The sequence below is a fragment of the Gorilla gorilla genome, chromosome 20, assembly GCF_029281585.2.
Source record: "Gorilla gorilla gorilla isolate KB3781 chromosome 20, NHGRI_mGorGor1-v2.1_pri, whole genome shotgun sequence".
Classification (NCBI taxonomy): Eukaryota; Metazoa; Chordata; class Mammalia; order Primates; family Hominidae; genus Gorilla; species Gorilla gorilla.
Genome location: NC_073244.2, coordinates 46,840,098 through 46,858,433, shown reverse-complemented (window position 1 = coordinate 46,858,433; position 18,336 = coordinate 46,840,098). Strand labels below are relative to the sequence as shown.

The following is an 18,336-nucleotide window of genomic DNA, read 5'->3' as shown; positions in this document are numbered from 1 at the left end:
GTGGGTGCTGGCCCTCCCACTGCTGGGCTGCGTGACCTGGGATCAGTCTTTCCTCTGTCTGATGGCAGGTGCAGATTGCCTGCCCTGGCACGTGGTGGGCAGTCTGGGCCCAGGAGCATCTCCCACCCTGTGTGGCTGGGGCCTGCTCATGAGTGGCCTGCTGTCCTCCTGCCCAGCACGCTGCACCACCCTGGCCTGTTGCTGCTGATGGCACTGAGTCCCTCTGCAGATCTGTCGGGGCTGTGCCTTCTCTTTGAGCCTGTGTGGCTGGGCTCCCTGCAGGGGGTGCTGCACCCACCGAGACCAAGTGAGGAGGCACCTGGGACTGTGCTGGGCCTGCCACCCGGCCCCCTGCTGCAGCAGGTGCTAAAGGCCCTGCTGTTCCTGCAGGCCCACTGGCGAGCTCACAGTGGCTTCAGCTCTCACACTGTGTAGCTGGTGCAGCCAGGCCTGGCTGAAGTGGGCCACCTGGAACACAGGCGCCTCCTACGCCAGCGCTGGCTGCAGCCCAGGTGAGTGCCTGCCCTGCCTGCTGCCCCTTGACTCGGGCCTGCACGCTCCCCTCCTCCCTATTCTCCAGCCTCCGTGGCCATGGGCAGTGGTGTCTTGTAGGCCCCAGGGAGGAGGTGGGGGTGGAGAGGGGCACTGTGAGTCGCATAGGAGCTGGGTGCTGGCCCTACCACTGCTGGGCTGTGTGACCTGGGGTCTCAGATTTCCTGTCTAGTGGCGGGTGCAGGTCCCTGTCCAGCAGCCGTCGGCTCACCAGGCCCCTTGGGCTCCACAGGCAGCAGAAGGGCTACCCCTGGGGAGGCCCAGGCCCAGGGCTTCCCCCGCCCCCTGAACTATACCCATGGCTGCCACTTGAGCTGATCTGCGGTGACATGCCCACCACCACCTCAGACCTCTACAGCTTCTGCATCCTGACCCAGGAGGTCTTCACTGGTGAGTGAGTGGCTGCGCCCCACCCCATGAAGGCACCCTCCCGCTTGGGTCCCTAACTGTGCTTCCTGGCAGGAGAGCTGCCCTGGGCTGGGAGAGGGGGACCTGAGGTGAAGGCCAAGCTGGAGGCAGGGGAGAGTCCGGCCCTGGACCCCCGGGTGCCAGCACCCTACCAGGCCCTGATTCGAGCTGGGCTAGGCCTAGCACCTTCTGACCGCTGGGGCAGCCTGCAGAGTACCCAATACCTACTGCAGGAGGCCACGGCCCAGGTACAGGGCAGGTCAGCAGGGGGTGGGTGGTGGCCATGGGACCCCAGGCAAGCCTGTGTCCCCACACCCAGCCTCCGGTCCACAGGACGTGGCTCCTGAGGTGAGCTCCCCAATGGAGTGGACCACGCTATCCCCTGCACCCCAGGGTTCCCCACCAAGTTAGAGGGCAAGGAAGGGATGCTGGCACGTGCTGACCAACTGGTCTGTCCCCACAGAGAAACTGTACGTGAAGTGGCTCACAGAGCCAAGACCACACCCAGGCCTGTGGCCCCTGTGATGTCCCCAGGCACCATCCCATACCAGGTAGGAGCCAGGACGGGGCTGTGGGGGACCAAGGGAGCTGTGGGACACCTGAGCAACCCGTGCCAGCTCTCTGCCATCCTTCTCTGCAGGCCTGAGACTCCTGAGGTCAGAGGCCATAGCAGGATCCCAAGGGGTGCAGCCTGGAGCTTGGGCAGCAGCTTGACTCTAGGCAGCAGCTCTGGGCCCAGCCCAGGACCCAGCCCTGGGTCTGGCCACAGCCCCACAGCCAGGGTCAGCCTGCACTGCTGCCTGGAGCCCAGCTCAACAGTACAGACACCCCAGAGCCCTGCACAACTGTCCCATTGCTAACCTGTGACCCCCTCCACCCGCCCTCCAGGAGTCACCAACCCCAAGTTCCCTGGCTGCCTCTCCTTTGACCAGGGAACTTTAGGGTCGCCCAACTGTCCCCTCACTCACCTATGACCCTTAACCAACCCTGCTTCCCCCAGGGCCCTTCCCTGCACTCCGACTTCAGCCTCTAGGACTCAGCCTCCCTGCTGGAGACCCAGAGCTCTGCGGAACAGTTTGAGGAAGCTCTCAGCCAAGATTCCAGCCCTGCAGGGGCTGCAGCGGCACACACACAGGGTTATTCTGCTGGAGCCCCAGCTCTGTGAGCCCATCCCCAGCCTGCTGACCCACAGGGAGGCTTCCCACACACTGGGAGGCTGCTGGCAGGGAAGGCCACGAGGGCAGGCTAAGCAGAGGACCCCGAGCCCAGCCTGTGCCCCATCTGCCCTCCCAGGCCCGCTGGAGCGCCATGGCTACCAGGTGGCAGCTCCAGCCTTCTCTCCTGCAGGCACCCGGTACTGAGCTGACTAGAGGAGGTCTCTTCTCCAGCCTGCAGAAGTGAGACCCAAGGCCTTGGATGGGAGGACCCCAGGTAACCCTAGGTCTTTATCCCTGAGGTAACCCTAGGTCTACCTGTGCCTCACTGCTCCCCAGGATGGACCTGCTGGAGGAGATCATAGCAGAGCTACAAAAAGGATGTCAGCTTGGAGAAAAGCCCAGCCTGAGCCCCACTCCTGACCTAGACTCCCAGGGTGCCCATGGTTCCCTCTCTGCAGATACCACCTCTCAGAGGCTCCCAGGAGTAACTCCTGCCTTGGTGCCTCCCCAAAAGGAAATAGAATGATAAAGTGCCCCCTCTGTCTGTCTTCACTCACTGAGTTTGGCCCCAGCGCGACTTCAGCAGCCACATTTTCACCATTTTATTCATTAATGTTGTCAGATGGTTTAGTGGGGCATGTGGGGAAAGAAGGGTAGGAGTTGTCCCCCCATCCCCGTGCACAGGTCAGGACATGCTGGGGGCTCCTGGAGGGAGAGGAGGATAGGGTCAGCCTAGCCCCTCCCACCCCAGATTTGTGCGAGGGCCCCCAGGATGGAGGGTGGTGGGGGGATGGGCAGACCCTTCAGTCCAGGGTAGGGAAGCTGAGATTATAGGTTAGGGACCCACATCAGAAGCAAGTTACAAAGTTAGAAACCTGGGGTAGTGGTCGGGGTTCAAGAAAATACAAAACAAGGGATTTGGTTGGGCCAAGATCCAGTGAGGGTGAAGGGAAGGAAGGACGGCCCCTCCCAGCTGGTGCTCAGCAGTAGCTTCGGGTCTGGCCCTCAGAGTGGAGGGACCAGCTGGGAGTGGGGTAAGGGGGTGGGGGACCAGCCCCCTCCCCTCTTTGCCCTCCATTTCTGTACAAGGACCCTCGGTGGAGCTCGCCCCCCCTTCCGTAGGCTGGCGGGGCTGCCCTGTAGAGCAGGAGAGGCTCAGGAGGGCCCCAGGGACCCGGCACCCTATGAGGGGTACGGGGGCCCCAGGGTGCCCGTTGTTTCTGGGGAAGGCGGGGGACTGGGGGACCGGGATCTGAACGGCTTCGGGGGTGGGCAGGAGGGGAAGAGGAGGAGGAAGAGGCAGGTGAGGGACCCCTGGGCCCTAGGGCTAGGTTGACGTAGAGGGGCTCAGGTGGTGTGGGGCGCCGAGCAGGGTGCTGGGGGGCTGAATAGCCAAGGTGGTCAGGGGGAAAGCAGGAGGGGGCTGGCGGGTAGCTGAGCAGGAAGTCGGGGGACCTGTGGAGTGGGGGTGATTGGCCAAGCATGCCGTAGGAGGCATTGAGCCTGTCGGGGGGCATGGAGCGAAAGGGACTCCAGGAGCGGGTGGGGCCAGAATAGGGGGACCCCTCACTTGCCCCGATCTCATAGTACAGGTTCTCTCCCCTGTCGAGTGGTGCAGGGGGGCCCAGGGAGCTCCTCCAGACCGGGGCTGGGGAACTGGGCTGGAAGGATGGGGGGCCCAGGGGGTACAAGCCTGGCTTGGGGACCCCGAGGAAGGGTGGCAGGCACTCCCTGGGGGCTGGGGAGAAGAAGCCGGGGGTAGGAACCTGTGAGGGGACAGAACATGGGGACTGGGCTGCTGCCTCTGGCGCATCCCTGCCCCCCCCACCTGCCCTGAGCTGGGCACTGACCTGGGCAGGGCCTCGGAGTCCCCTCCTTGAGGTCCCCATGGGCCGCTGGCTCCTCAGCAGGCTCCCATCACTTTGTTGCCTTGGTAAGTAGGGTGGGGGTCCTGGGACCCAGGCACCCGGGTGGGCTAGGGAGTTGGGAGGTGGCCCACTCCCTGAGGTCCCCAGGGGCTCCCCGCCCACCTCCAGAGACAGCGAGCGGTGGAAGGGGGATTGGGGAGCAGGTGGGGTGCCCCCACACTCCTGCTGGCTCTGTTGCTCGGCCACCTGCTGAGCCCGCTCAGCCAGGGCCAGGGCCATGAGGCGTGCTGGGTTCTTAGGGGGCGGGGGTGGGGCACCCCCAGGGCGCAGGAGAGACAGGGGAGGGGGTGGCAGTGGTGACTCCATATCAGGACCTATATAAATGAATGGAGAGGGGTTCAGCTGGGGCCAGGCCCTCAGTCAGTGACAGCTGGCGGGGACAGGGGTGGGGTAGGCCGAGGACTCACCGAGTGGGCCCTGGGCTCCCCAGAGCTTGCTGCACATCTCCTGCTGGCAGGCGTCAGTCAGCGGGGCCTCGGCTCCACGCAGCAGCAGGGGTATGAGATGGGGGCGCAGGCTCCGGCCGGGGCTGAGAGCTGGTGTTGGGGTGGCTGAGGCAGGTGCTCCCCCAGCCCCCAGCAGTTCTAGGACAGCGGGTGGCACTGATACAGCCAGGGGCTCTGAGATGTCTAGGGCAGCAGGCGAGGCGGGGCTGGTGGGCCCTCGGGGCGAGATGGCCTGGGGGGTCACCCTGGGTGGGAAGGCAGAGGCAGGGGCGGGGGGTGCTGGGCTGGCGGGAGGTGCGGGATCCCCTGGGGTGGGGCTGCTGCAGCGGAAGGTTAAGGGATCAAAGTCCAGCCCCCGGAGTCCCTCCAGGCAGCGGGGTGGGCTGAAGTCCAGCTCATCACCATCATCTAGCCAGGCTGAGGTACGGTGTGAGGGAGACCCAGAGAGTGCCCCCAGCCCAGCTGCTGAGGACTCAGAGGATGAAGAGGAGGACTCAGAGGAGGAGGACTCGGAGGAGGAGGACGAGGACAGGCTCTCGCAGGAGCCAGCAGGTGCTGGGCCCACAGGGAAAGCGTCGCTGCTGGAGTGGGGTCGCCGCAGCCTGTGCAGCCTCTGGAGGCCTGGAGGGGTGGGGTCAGTGAGACCATCCCTGAGAAAAGGGCGCACAGCCCCACAGAAAGCTGGGGAAAGGACATGAAGAGGCGCCTCCTGGAGAGGGCCACAGTAGCTGTGAAGCCAGGAAGAGCTGTTCAGATTGACAGTGGACACCATGAAGAGGACACTTCCGGCCCAAAGCACGAAGGCCCTGTGGCTGCCCCACAGGCTGTGAGCACGAGACCAACAGATTCACATACAGCTGCTGAGCCAGCAGGACAGCACCTGGGCTCCTGGGTATGTGGGAGGGCAGTACCCCAGGAGTGTGAGGATGGCACGGTGGCTCAGAAGAGCCCCCAGAGGCACGGCTGGGTGGGGTGGATAAGCAGCCCCCTGCAGAGGTCGGAGAGCAGCACCCAGCAGCGCGGCGGGCTGTGAGGTAGCGATGGGGAAAAAGCCAAGCTCCCCATACAGTGCGGCATCCCTTTCTTACAACACCCTTTAAATCAAGTTTCCAAAATGGCTAGAACTGAGCAGTATGATCCTTACACACACACCTGTGTATGATCAAACCCGGAAAGCAAGGGCAGGGTAGTCTGCAAATTGAGAGGATGCCTCCAGTGGGGAGGAACTCAAAGGGGAGAAGGAATGGCGCTGCTCTAGTTCTGGCTGCTGGGTTCATGGGTGTCCATGATATTATTTTAAAATGTTCAACAGGAATAATAAAGACTTTTAAAGGGCCCATCATGGACCAATGAGTAAGTTAAGTTCAGTGTGTGATGAACCAAAGGTGATAACTGTATCCAACTCATTGTACATAAAGGCCAGGTTAAATTTTTCAAAAGCCCCAGGGCCCCCAGACGTGAAGTATAAAATTTGGAGGCCAAACCAGGGCCCCAATTCCTCCCGGCTCCACTTGGGCACAGGTAGCGGCCCCCACTTGCCCCCCTTGCTCACCAGCCCCGCTGGCCTGCGATGACAGAGACTCCTCGCTCTTGGCAGATCTCAGTGTGACGGTGTCGGGTCTGCTGCCTGCAGGAGAGGGAGAGGTAGGAGGGCACTCCAGCGACCATGGCTGCCCACCAGCCCATGGCCCAGCCTCTCACCTGAAGGCTGCGGTGGGGCACGGGTGCCCCCCAGCCAGGGCAGGGGCTTCTTTCGAGGGACACTGGGGCCCCGGCCCAGTGCAAAGAACGTCTTCCAGCTGCTGCCCCCTGGCTTCCGCTGCTTCTCCCCTCTCTCCCCTTTCCTCCTGCGGTTTGGGGGAGAAACAGGAGGCCGTCTGAGGAACCAGGCCTCCACCTGCCCCTCGCCGCCCCCAGCATCCCACTCACCTTTCCGCAGGTGAGGCCGGGGCCTTGGGAGTTGTGGGCTCCGTGGGCGTCCCCAGCCGGCCCTGGGTGCGTGCCTGGGCTTCCTCCAGCGTCAGCAGGCGGGTGGAGGGGCAGCTGCCCGCAAGGGACTTGGGCCTGGGGAGTAGGCAGCGGCCTGGGGAGTGTGGAAAGGGGGCAGCTGTCAGCTCTGGGGCCGCCCAAGGCCACAGGCAAAGCCAAGCGCCACAGCCCAAGCCCCGGCCCCGCAGCATGCCCACCCGGGCTGGCAAGGCAGGGGGCCGGGGCGGATCAGGCGGGAGCAGGCGGGCAGCAGGCAGGTGGGAGGAGGGCGGGGCGGGACGAGCTGATGAGGAGGCAGCTCCCGGCAGCCAGCGAGGGCAGCGGCTCTGGCTTCAGTTACCTCGGGCCAGAGGGCCCTCCGACGTGCTGAGTCCTGACTGGGCTGGGGTCCGGGGCAGGGCGGGGAGTCTGGGCGGGGCCGGGGCGGGGTCAAGTCTGGGGACCTCCCACCTCCTCCCAGGTGGACCCATGGCCCCAAGCGCCCCCAGGAGCTACAAGGGGTGAAGGAAGAGCGGCGTCCGGGCCAAGAGGTGGGAATCCTGAGCGGAGGAGCTGAAATGAGAAGGAGGGGGGCGCGGGGAGGGAGAGGCCGGGGCGGGGTCCTCAAGGAGCCGGAGGGAGGCCCAGCTTCAGTGGGGTGGGGATGGGACTGGGAGCCCACCTGCCCTCCCCCTGCAGCCCTGACCGTGGTGGGCAATAGCCAGGACCTCAGCGGGTGGGAGGGCATACCTGCAGGGTCGAGGCCGGCGGAGGTGAAGGTGTCGCTGAACAGGACGTCCACATGGGTGAGCAGAAACTCCACCACCACCGACTGCACCCGAACTTCCCGGAACGCCGCCGCGCCACCCATTCCCACTGACTCCAGCTCCATGGACCTGGTTGGGAGGAGCGGGAGGGAGGCCGGGTGCCTTGAGCCCAGCCAACAGGTTCTGGCAGGGCAATGAGGGGAGCCAGGGGAGGCAGTGACTGTCTATTCAACACCTCTGACCTCAAATTGATCACGCCTCGCTGGGCTCTCAACCTTCCCCCAGACCCGCCCCTCCTGCCTTCCCCATCTCAGTGTGGTTCTTCCTGTGGCTCAGGCCAAACACCTTGGGGTTGCCCTGGGCCCCCCTCTTTAACTCCCACAATCAATCTGTCACCCCCTCCACTGCCCCCCATCTGGCCCAGCCTCCATCTCCCCCAGCCTGGACATCCCAGAGCCTCCTTCCGGTCCCCACCCCAAAGTATGCTCCCACCTGCAGCCAGAGGGAGCCTGGGACCACCTGAGTTCCATCAGAGCCCGTCTGGCTCAGAGCCCTGCCCTGGCTGCACCTCGCTCCAGGCAAGAGCAAAGTCCTCACTGTGACCCATGACCTGTGAGTCAGCCCTCTGTCTGGTCCCTGTCACCTCTCTGACCTCATCATCTCTCCCTCAGCCCCTCACTCACTCAGCTCCAGCCACACCGGCTTCCCTGCGGCTCCTCCAACACACCAGGCACCGGCCCAGGCCCAGATGTCTGCACCTGCCGTTCCCTCAGCCTGTCACTCCCCACGTGCGCACCTGGGGCCCTCCCTCATCCTCTGCAGGTCTTGACTCAAATATTGCCTTCTTAGTGCAGTCTTCCTCACCCACGTTATTCAAAACTGTACACTCCCTTCTCTGTACCCCTGGCCTTTCTCGTTTATTTTTCTCCATACGTCTTACACCCGTCCTCTGACATACCACCTGTTTTACTTGTTTATGTATCTGTGCCCCCAGAAGAGTGTGAACTCCGGCAGGGGAGAGATCATGCCTGTCTTGTTCACCATCAAATCCTCCGGGCTTATTCTGCTGCTGGCCACAGAAGACCTGCCAAAGCCTCCCTTGCCACTCTCGCTAAAAACTTCACACTGCTCTGACCCTGCACACCGCCCTTCCCTCCTCCTCTCTCCTCCTCAGCACTCATCACCATCAGACTTTACTCTGTATTTTTCCTGTTGATGTTCATGGTCCATCTCCTCCATGAGAACATGAGTCCCAGGAGGACAGGGCCATGCTCAGTGCTGGGTCCCCAGTCCTGGGGACGGGGCCAGGTCCATGGGAGGTATTTGATAGACATGTATTCGATGAATAAACAAAAGAAAAGCTGGGCGGGTTCCTGGGGTGGTTTTGGGGAAAGACCTGAGGGGCAGGCAGGCGAGCAAGCAGCTCACCGTAGCAGGTTGGGTGCCCAGACAATGGCCAGGTTGCGGGCATGCATGCTGGTGTTGGCACTGTGTCTCGCCATGCGGGCCAGGTGCCTCAGCAGGTACTCCAGGGTCCTGGGGGTGGGAGCAGAGGGGGACACCTGAGCCTCAATGCCCTTGGAATCCCACCAAGTCCCGCCCTGCCCCTCCTGGTTTACCTGTAATGTGGCGGGGGCAGCTGCTGGATGACATCGTGCACCCGCACCAGACGCTCCTCCTCCCCAGGCACTGACATGGCCTCCTGAGATGGTGGGCAGGTGTGATGAGGTCTGGGCCAGAGGCGTCCCGGCCCCCTCCGTCCCACCAGCACCCTTACTCACACTGAACTTCCCATAGAGCTGGTAGGTGAGCAGAGGGTTCGGAAGCTCTCGGAAGTAGAGCTTGCAGAGGGAGGACACGCTGTGGATGTCCTGCAGGAAGGCAGGGCCAGACAGCTCCGGGATCCTCTCACTGTCAAACTCGTGCCTGAGACCACCGTGTCAAGGAGGAGGAAGATCCAGGTCAGAGGGGCTCGCTCACGTGGCCATGCTCCTCTTGCCCCTACCCCCAAGTGCCCGCAGGTGGATGGAACCCTCTTCCCCAGGTCCTACACTGGGCTCTTCAGAGGCAGAACCTTACTGAACTCCCCAGCAAGCCTGTGTGGCAAAGGGTGCGGCAAAGGGTGCCGCATTTACAGAGGAGGATGCTGAGGCTCAGACAGAGGTGCCTCTGCCTGCAGCTACCCAAGACTGTCTGACTCCAGAGCATGAGCAGCTCCTACCATGCAGCTGCCATTCTCCTGGCTGTAAAAGGGCACTGGAAAATGTGGACAAAATCCCAGCACCCTGCTACTCCCAATTCTCTGGTGGGGCCCCACTGCCTGTGGTAAAATCTCCCACCCATTGCCACCTCCTGCCTCCCTCTTGGCCACCCCCACGCAGGCTTCAAGCACTCCCCTCTCAGCCTCCTGCAGGCCGAGATCTTGCCTGGCTCCTCCCCGCCTCTAGACCCCGCCCTGGCTCAGAGCCCTCCTGCGGTTCCCCCTTCACTTATAGTAAAAGCCAAAACCCTAACATGAAGGCTTTGCCTGCGCTGGCACGGGGACTCCTTGGCCATGGCCTCCTGTTGCTGTTCCCTTTGCCCTGCTGCTCCCTCTGCATGGCCTGCCCCTCCCCTCCTCCAGGCCCTCGCATGAGGTGGCTCTGCCCTTGCCATCCAAAACCGCAGGCCTCCCTCCTGGCTCCTCGTCGCCATCCTCCTTACCCCAATCTGTTTTCCTCCATAGTACCTGTCATCTTCTGGTGAACTCTATCCCTCCCCTGTTTGTCTCTTCCTCTATCCCGTGGGCCCTATGAGGGCAGGGGTTTCTGGCTGTCTCACTCACTGCTGCGTCCCCAGTGCCTAGAACAGTGCCTGGCACGTGGCAGGTGCTCGGTGAAGACAGTCCTCGCTTAGGCTGCTAACTCTACTCTCAAGAGAACTGTCCCTGACCCCAGCCTTGATCCTGCCACTCCTGACTCCTGGTAACCGTGTCCCCAGCACGCAGCACGGGGCTGGAGTGGAGGTGCTGGGTGAGTGCCTGTGGAAGGACAGGGTTGGCTAAGGGCCCTCACCGAAGCCTCTGGATGTTGGAAGACACGCCTGAGAGCCGGTAGATCCCATCCACCACCCCGTGGGCCTCAATGAACTCGGAGCAGCAGCGCAGCACCTGGGGCACTGGGAGAAAGCAAGGTCAGGGCTGGGTGGGCCGCAGCCCTGGTGTGACGGGTGGGGTGGGTGGGCCCCGGCCTCACCATCCTGGCCTGAGTTGCTGAGGTGCTCGCCAAGATCGCAGCCAAACACCCTCTGTCGCAGGATTCCCCGCTGCCGCAGCCGCTGCCGAGAAGGGCGGGAGCGCATGAAGGTGCGGAGCAGGCCGGCCAGCTTCCCACGAGGCCGTGGCACAGCTGTGGGGGCAAGGGGCAAAGGGCAAAGGCAGGTCTTGTGGGGTCAGCATGGCCAGGGGCCTGGCGGGGTAGGGGCTGGGACCTGACCGCCTGTTTCTATTACCTGAGGTCAGAGACGAGATACCCTGGGGAGCCGGGATGCCACATGGGGGGCCATCGGCATCTGCTAGGCCAAAAATGGGGTGGAAGGGATGAGTGGGAGGCAAAAGACGCAGGAGGCCCCACCCCTTCCCACCCCTCCCCACACCTCCCATCCATCCATGGCACTTACCCGCCTTCAGGCCCAGACCTGGCCGCTCTGTGAAGAGTTCCACACACTCACTGGGGAAGAACCCGACCTGAGGAAGGTCAGGGTCAGTAGCTGGGCCACCCCAGTTGGCAGGTACCCCAGCCCCACCTGTCCGCGCCCAGCTGGACTCACCTGGAAGCCTCGCTTGCCCCGCCACCAGCTCCGATCCTCTGTGGGTGGCATGTCGATCACCGAGACAATGTCTCCCACCTGGGAGTGGGCGGGTGGGAGGAGAAGGGTCAGAAGGAGCAGGGGGTGTGGGGAGCCCAGCTGGAATCTGCTTCCCCACAGCCTCACCTCAAAGGACAGCTCATCTGGCGCCTGGGCTGTGTACCGTTTGATCACGTGGGCGGCCGCCACTGCAGGGATATTGAGCGACGCCTCCTCACTGAGGAGCAGTCGCCGGCCGTGATTGTCCAGCTGAAATAGAGGTGGAATGTGGCAAGGACAGGTCAGAAGACGGTGTTAGTACAGGCGTACCAAGCTCCTCCGCGCTGGGTGAGGCCACTGCCCGCCCCCGTCAAGAGCCCCTGTCACTCAGAGCTATTGGTCAAACACCTAGATTCCTGTTTGTAGGGATGCAGCCCTGGCACCCTCTGCAGGTGGGGAAACCTCTAAGACAAACCCCTTTATTTCCCCTCACATGTCCCAGGACTCTCCCACCCAAAGGCTTCCCCACCTGAAGGCTTCCCCATCCACCTCTGCACCTTCATCCTCCACAGCAGATGCCACATGGTTGCCATCTAAAATCTCTCTGTGCTGGGCGTGGTGGCACACGCCTGTAATCCCAGCACTTTGGGAGGGTGAGCCTGGAGAACTGCTTGACCCCAGGAGTTTAAGACCAGCCTGGTCAACATAGCAAAACTCTGTCTCTACAAAACATTTTTTTTTAATTAGCCAGAGGCCAGGCACAGTGGCTCATGCCTATAATCCCAACACTTTAGGAGGCTGAGGTGGGCGGATCACCTGAGGTCAGGAGTTTGAGACCAGTTTGACCAACATGGAGAAACCCGGTCTCTACTAAAAATATAAAATTAGCCGGGCATGGTGGCACATGCCTGTAATCCCAGCTACTCAGGAGGCTGAGGCAAAAGAATCACTTGAACCTGGGAGGCAGGGGTTGCGGTGGGCGAGATCGTGCCACTGCACTCCAGCCTGGGCAACAAGAGTGAAACTCCATCTCAAAAAAAGAAAAAAAACCCCTCTGGTTTAAGCCACTCATAGCCAGGTGTTCTGTGAGTTACAGCCCAACCCATTTCTAACTGATATACATTTAAACCCTTGTATCCTCAAAGCCGAACACCTGCTAACACACACACGTGCACACACACACATGCTCACATACATTCTCTCACAGGCATGCGCCCACACAGACACTAAAATATCAACGCCTCCTCCACTCTGGCTCCTTTCTTTTCTATGCCCACACACACACCGAGGCTGCTTCTCGCCCCTCAGACACCCCCTCACCCACTCTGAACCTCCAAGCCCCCTGCCCAGGCCCACCTCCATCCAGGTGAGCACAGGCCCGCAGTTGAGGTTACTGTCCACCAGTCCTGACAGTGTCTCCAGGTACTGCAGCAGCAGTGGCACCAGCATCTGGGGGCAAGTTGTCAGGGTGGGCCTCTGTGAGTGGACGTGAGAGAGCCCACTGCCCTCCCACACTGCCCTAGCTCGTCTCTGGGCTGAAGTTCATCCTGAACACACGGGTGCTGCTCAGCTGTTAGGTACTGAGATATGGGCATATGAATGAATAAACAGGCTGGGCCAAGCTCTTGAGTACCCTGGTTGGTATGACCATGGTGACCCTCTCATGGGACCCCCTGGAACTCCCCGTGATCCTAAAACTTAGCGAAGCTAAATGTAGCAGAAGCCTACTACGTTTCTATGGCTTCTCCATTCATTCAGATTGGTTGGGACTTGGGCCATACCAGTATTTAAATATTTCTCTATCCCGCTGCCTTGATGATTTCACACACTGTGGATGAGGACACACTCATGAGGCAGGGGCTGAGACAACAAGCAGGTTACCTGGGCAGCCCTGGCACCCTCGGGGGGCGGGGGAAGCTCCGGAAGGCAGGAGAACCTCCGGTCAAATATGCACCGGTGGAGGTGGGCATCCAGGGAACGAAAGTCATCGTAACTCCGGAGAACCGGCCAGGAACGGCCCTGTGGGAGCAGAGGGACAGAAGGGAGCAGGGGCCCCATGACACCGAGCTGAGGACTACAGTGGCCATTCTCTCAGGCTAGATGAGAGGCGGGATGGCCTCACCTGACAGGTCACCTGCACCCCGAACACCAGCTCATTCTCTCCAGAGAGGCTGGGCCCTTCACGGTCTGGAGACAGCAGGAGCTGCAAAGGGAAAGCAAGGCCCAGGTGGACTTTTGTCCCAGTCCTGACCTCCTGGGGATGGCACTATCTAGGGACGGGTTTGTGTCTCCCTTCTGGACCTCCCCGAGGACAGGGCCTGGTGATGTGCTGGTCCCTGACACAGAGCAGATACCTAACAAAAGCTGTTGTTGAATGAATAAAAGAACAAATGGATGAATGAATGAGCAGCTCTCCCCATCTGCTGTGGCTCCTGCAACTTTTGCTACTGACTGCTCAGACACGTGCAGCAGCCAGTCACCGGGATAGGTTTCAGAAGCAAAGCACCTGATATCGTTGCAAGGTTGGGTAGGATATTGTCTTCCCTCCTGGGTGCAAATGCAAAGCCCCCATACCTGAATGTGGCCAAAGTCGACGTTCTCGTAGTGGAAATGGGCGCAGTCAGCCAGCCGCGGGAAGGGGCCTCGAGGAGCTGAGAGCCTGGGAGACAGGGGATGCGTCACCAGCAGCTCCTTGAGTCTCCCCAGCTCCTAGCTGAGCCCTTTCCTCCCTCACCCTCACCTCTTCCCAGGCTTCCCCTTCACACTGGGCCCCCCAGCAGTGGGTAGAGGCTGCACGGAGCCCTCCCCTGGGCCATCCAAGCTGTCAGTGCTGCGTGCCTGTAGAGCAGAAAGAATCAGAGGCCCCCAGAGATGGGAGCAAAGAGACAACGAGAGCATTGTTATCTGGCAGCGTGGGCCCAGAGCCCCGGGCGCTCCACACACCGCCCTGAGCATGAAGCAGGAGGGCAGGTCGGGGGAGGTGAGGGCTGGGCTGAGAACAGGACTGCTTCTTCGTGTGTGGTCTGGGGTGGGGGACTGGAGAAGCAGGGGCCAGACGTGAGGCGGGGCAACAGGATGGAGAGCATGCTGTTCCCGTCTCTCCCTGCTGAAAACCATTCCGTAGCCCCTGCAGAGTACAGTGATCTCCTACCACTGTCTGGACAATCACAGCTCCCATCTCATCAGCCTTCCTGCTTCCAGCCTCTCCCCTCCTGCCAGCTTTTCCGCAATAGCCTGGATCGTTTTCAGAAAACACACATCTGGCTCTGTTTCTCCATAGATCCTGGGCCTTCAATGACTCCCTGTTGTCTTCAAGATGAAGTCTGAATTCTCTGGTCTGATAATCGAGACTTCCCTGAGCTGATTTCTGTTTACCTCTCCAGTCCCATCTCTTCCCATTGCCCCCACTCTCAGAGCTCTTGAACTTCTAAGAGTCCAAAAAAAGCACCCTCTTCTCATTTCCTTCTAGGCCTTTGCAAAGGCTGTTCCCTCAGCCTGGAACACTCGCCCCACCTTTCCCTGGGTACATTCGTCCTCACTCCCACCCCTCAGGTCCCAACTCACATGTGCCCTCCTCCAGGAAGTTCTCCCTGACCCTTCAGGCTGCGCCTGGCATCTCCTCTGGACTCTCTCCATCCCCTGAGATTCCCCCATCCCAGGTTCCATGCCTTGACCAGAGCTTCTCCCTTCACAGCTCTGATCACTCTGAGATGGCACTGGTGGTGACAAGTTCATCTCTCTCATTGGACTATGACCGGCCTGCCAGAAGGAGGGCCCCAGACTGAGCTCCCCAGCATAGAGCTGGGCATTGAGTTGGTGTTCAGATATGATTGTTCCTGATTCTTTTCTGGGTCCCCAGTGCCAGCCCAGTCGCGCAGCAGGGACTGGGTAAAATCTGATGAATAAATTAACCAGCTGCCAGACAGATTCACCAGACTGGGCTGTAGCGTCTCCCTGCTCCATGTCCCTGCAACCCCCAGTCACCCTCAGGGTCTCACCCTCAGGGTCTGTCCCCCTCCAGCCCATAAGGTTCCCCAAGGCAGGATGGGAGCTGACTCTCTCTGTGCCTGGAGCGTGGGGCCTGCACAGAGGCGGTCTCAGTGAATGTCTGCTAAGTGAGGGAATGAATGGATGAATGAGCGGGAGCAGCATGGTGGGAGAGGGAAATGGTGGGGGAGGGGGATGAGGACAAGGAGATGGAGCAGACCCGAGGATCAAGGGAGGTACAGTGCTGGCCTGTCGGGGTGGAGTAAGGAAGGAGTGGCTGGATAGACGAGGCAAAGGCTCAGACTGATTCGGGGCGGAGGGGATTGAGAGGAACTGGGATAGGGTGAAAATGAGGGAGAAGGAGAAGAAAAGGGTCAGGCTGGGGATGGAGCGGGTGGGGGGTGGGGCTCGGGAATGAGAAAGGGGCTGTGGGGAGGAGGAGGGGGCTCCGCCAGGGAGGGCTGAGGGCTGGCAGAAGGATGCCGAGGAAGGTGCTGGGATGGGGGCTGGGGAAAGACCCAGGAGCCTCAGGAGGCCCCTGCAGGGGCCACTTGGGTGGCGCGGGTCCCTTCCTGGACCAGCCCCGCCTCCTCCCAGCCCGGGCCCTAGGTCCCTGTCACCCCATCCAGGGCGTGGAAGACGGGGATGCGTGCTGAGGGGGCGGGGTCGAGGTACGGGCTGGGACCCGGGATGGGGCCGCAGGACGGGAGGGACCACGGCTGAAGCACAGGCCGCGGGATCGGGCGGGGCCGGGGGCGGGGCGCGCGGGGCGGGGCTGCGCACGGACAGACTGACATCCGAACGGACAGGCTGACTGCCGCGTGGGACCCTCACCACCATGGTCGCGTAGCCTCCTCAGGCCCCGGCCGCGCTCGACCCCTCGCTCGCCGTTCTCGTCGCCGCTGCCGCCGCCATGGCGACACAAAGGGGAGGGCGCGAGCCGCGCGCGGGCGGCTGCAGACCCCGCCCCTAACGGCTGCCCGTGGCTCCGGCGCGCGCCCCACGGGGGCGGGGGGCAGCGGGAACGCGGCGCTGCTTCTCATTGGCTCCGCCCTTGGCCTTAGGCCGATGCCCCGCCCACCCAGAGGCTTCTCATTGGCTTAACCTTGGGCTCCGCCCCGGCTCTGTGTCCTCGGTCCCGCCCCCCGAAGTTTGACAGCGCCACGCCCATGACTGCTTTTCATTGGCTGTCATCGCCCTCCTGAGACACGCCCCCAGGTTCTTTATGCTTTGCTTCCGACACTTCCAACACCAAGCAATGGACCCTCCCTTTCGTCCACTCCCAGTGTCCATTCTTCTGACTTTTTTATTTTTATCTTTTTAAGAGACAGGGTCTCACTCTGTCGCCCAGGCTGGAGCGCAGTCCTGCAATCGTGGCTTACTGCAGCCTCAACCTCCTAGGCTCAAGCGATACCTCCCAAGTAGCTGGGACTACAGACGTGCGCCACCACGCCTGGCTAATTTTTTTTAGACATGGGGGTCTCACTATGTTACCCAGGATGGTCTTGATCTCTGGGGCTCAAGAGATACTCCCTCCTCAGCCTCCTTTCAAAGCGCTGGGATGACAGGCGTGAGCCACCACGCCAGCCCCTGATAGTCTTAATTGGATTCTCCTACGGCCTCAGAGCAGTGCCCAGTTCCTTAAGCAGCTTTTCAAAGTCCCAGTCCCAAGTCTCACCTTTTCAGTCCTGATCCCAACCCCGCTCACATAATGCCGAGGACGCTCCGCCCATGGACGTTTCTCATTGCCTCATATACCTTGCCTAGGACATAACCCGAGGCTTTCTGCGATTTGGCCTCCCCTGCCCACTGGACATTTTCTTGTTTCCCCTTGTACTGCTTATTACGGGCCAATCACCAGCCTTGATTTTTTTTTTCTAGGACAATGTTTAGGGGGAAATGCCAGATCATGCTTATGCCCCCCATAAAGCCAATCCCAATGGAGCCTGCTAATACTGAGCATGCCCAGATAACACTGTAATAACGCCCTTCACAAGAGGGTCTCTCCTTAGTCATGCCCTCAACAAATTCTCACCTCAGAGGGTCTTGGTCTGTTCATTCATTCATTCATTCATTCATTCACTCAAACTCTGATCAATTTGTACATACATCAATAACCAAACCAGGAGAAAATATACCCTGCCCACATTGAAGCTCAAAAGCTACTGGGAGAAGACAATGAACAAAATTAACATTAAACAAAATATAGAATATTAGGCCAGGCATGGTGGCTCACGCCTGTAATCCCAGCACTTTGGGAGGCCGAGGCGGGCAGATCACTTGAGGTCAGGAGTTCGACACCAGCATGGCTAGCATGGAGAAACCCCGTCTCTACTAAAAATACAAAAATTAGCCAGGTGTGGCGGCGGGCGTGCCTGTAATCCCAGCTACCTGGGAGGCTGAGGCAAGAGAATGGGTTGAACCCAGGTGGCGGAGTTTGCTGTGAGCCGAGATCGCGCCACTGCACTCCAGCTTGGGTGTTGAAGTGAGACTCTGTCTCAAAAAAAAAAAAAAAGCTGGGGGCAGTGGCTCACGCCTGTAACCCCAGCACTTTGGGAGGCCGAGGCTGGAGGATCACAAGGTCAGGAGTTCGAGACCAGCCTGGCCAATATGGTGAAACCCCGTCTCTACTAAAAATACAAAAATTAAAATTAGCCAGGCATGGTGGCGTGTGCCTGTAATCCCAGCTACTCAGGAGCCTGAGACAGGAGAATTGCTTGAACCCAGGAGGTGGAGGTTGGAGTCAGCCGAGATTTTGCCACTGCACTTCAGCCTGGGAGACAGAGCAAGACTCTGTCTGAAAAAAAAAAAAAAAATTAGAAGGTGATTCATTCTATGGAGAATAAGCAAGGGCTGGTGAAAGGGAGTGCTGAGGGAGGGGTGAATGTGCAGTTACTTATGTACTAAATTTGCTGACCTCACTCTCATCACAGGGATTTCCCACACGATATCCCTTCTGTCTAGTGTTTCCCCATCAACCCCTGCAGTGATTTTTTTTTATTTTTTAATTTTTCTGGGTACATAACAGGTATATTTAGGTATATATATTGAGGGGGCCCATGAGATGTTTTGATACAGGCATGCAATGTGTAATAATCACATCATGGAGAATGGGGTCCTGCAGTGATTTTAAAACAGCTGCAAATTATCTGACACTCTTCTTATCAAGACGCGGAGTCTATGATTGCTTTCTATGAATCTGGGTGGGACTAGGATAGCTTCAACCAATAGAAAATGGTGGAAGTGACACGGTGATTTCTAAGGCTATGTGATGAAAGGCAATGCAGCTTCTTGACCA

General features: G+C 60.3%; 1 protein-coding gene and 2 long non-coding RNA genes across 14 annotated transcripts; 2 read left to right on the top strand and 1 right to left on the bottom strand.

The window, feature by feature from the left end:
- The first annotated feature begins 12 nt into the window (after window positions 1-12).
- On the top strand, window positions 13-1,512 carry LOC129528503 (uncharacterized). Its single transcript, XR_008673733.1, has 3 exons — window positions 13-512; window positions 785-942; window positions 1,424-1,512. It is a non-coding gene; the product is annotated as an uncharacterized lncRNA (long non-coding RNA).
- Window positions 1,513-1,545: 33 nt separating this feature from the next.
- LOC129528504 (uncharacterized) lies at window positions 1,546-3,080 on the top strand. Its single transcript, XR_008673734.2, has 3 exons — window positions 1,546-2,121; window positions 2,308-2,357; window positions 2,454-3,080. It is a non-coding gene; the product is annotated as an uncharacterized lncRNA (long non-coding RNA).
- Window positions 2,705-16,051, bottom strand: ARHGAP33 (Rho GTPase activating protein 33). 12 transcript variants are annotated; one of them, XM_063701269.1, is made up of 24 exons: window positions 15,873-16,048; window positions 14,616-14,810; window positions 14,203-14,388; window positions 13,792-13,889; window positions 13,626-13,710; window positions 13,174-13,254; window positions 12,933-13,070; window positions 12,408-12,500; window positions 11,199-11,321; window positions 11,034-11,111; window positions 10,884-10,950; window positions 10,716-10,778; window positions 10,460-10,612; window positions 10,280-10,382; window positions 9,008-9,152; window positions 8,846-8,928; window positions 8,655-8,762; window positions 7,210-7,355; window positions 6,421-6,574; window positions 6,193-6,338; window positions 6,044-6,118; window positions 4,453-5,112; window positions 3,968-4,359; window positions 2,705-2,822 (listed from the first exon to the last, which is right to left on the bottom strand). In XM_063701269.1, the coding sequence occupies exons 1-24, from the start codon at window positions 15,876-15,878 to the stop codon at window positions 2,745-2,747; spliced, it is 3,456 nt and encodes a 1,151-aa protein (XP_063557339.1). In that variant the 5' UTR covers window positions 15,879-16,048; the 3' UTR covers window positions 2,705-2,744. The 12 variants fall into 12 exon arrangements, with proteins under 12 accessions (XP_063557339.1, XP_063557337.1, XP_063557338.1 ...); XM_063701267.1 differs by having other exon boundaries at window positions 2,705-3,883; window positions 15,873-16,042; XM_063701268.1 differs by having other exon boundaries at window positions 2,705-3,883; window positions 10,716-10,775; window positions 15,873-16,042.
- Between the last annotated feature and the right edge of the window lie 2,285 nt (window positions 16,052-18,336).

What these genes read in the sequence shown, in the direction of transcription:
- ARHGAP33 (XM_063701265.1), bottom strand. An exon ending in CAGATGAGCTGTCCTTTGAG is followed by an intron (nt 11,112 to 11,198) that starts GTGAGGCTGTGG and finishes GCCCACTCCCAG; the next exon opens with GTGGGAGACATTGTCTCGGT. An exon ending in GGGGCAAGCGAGGCTTCCAG is followed by an intron (nt 10,951 to 11,033) that starts GTGAGTCCAGCT and finishes GACCTTCCTCAG; the next exon opens with GTCGGGTTCTTCCCCAGTGA.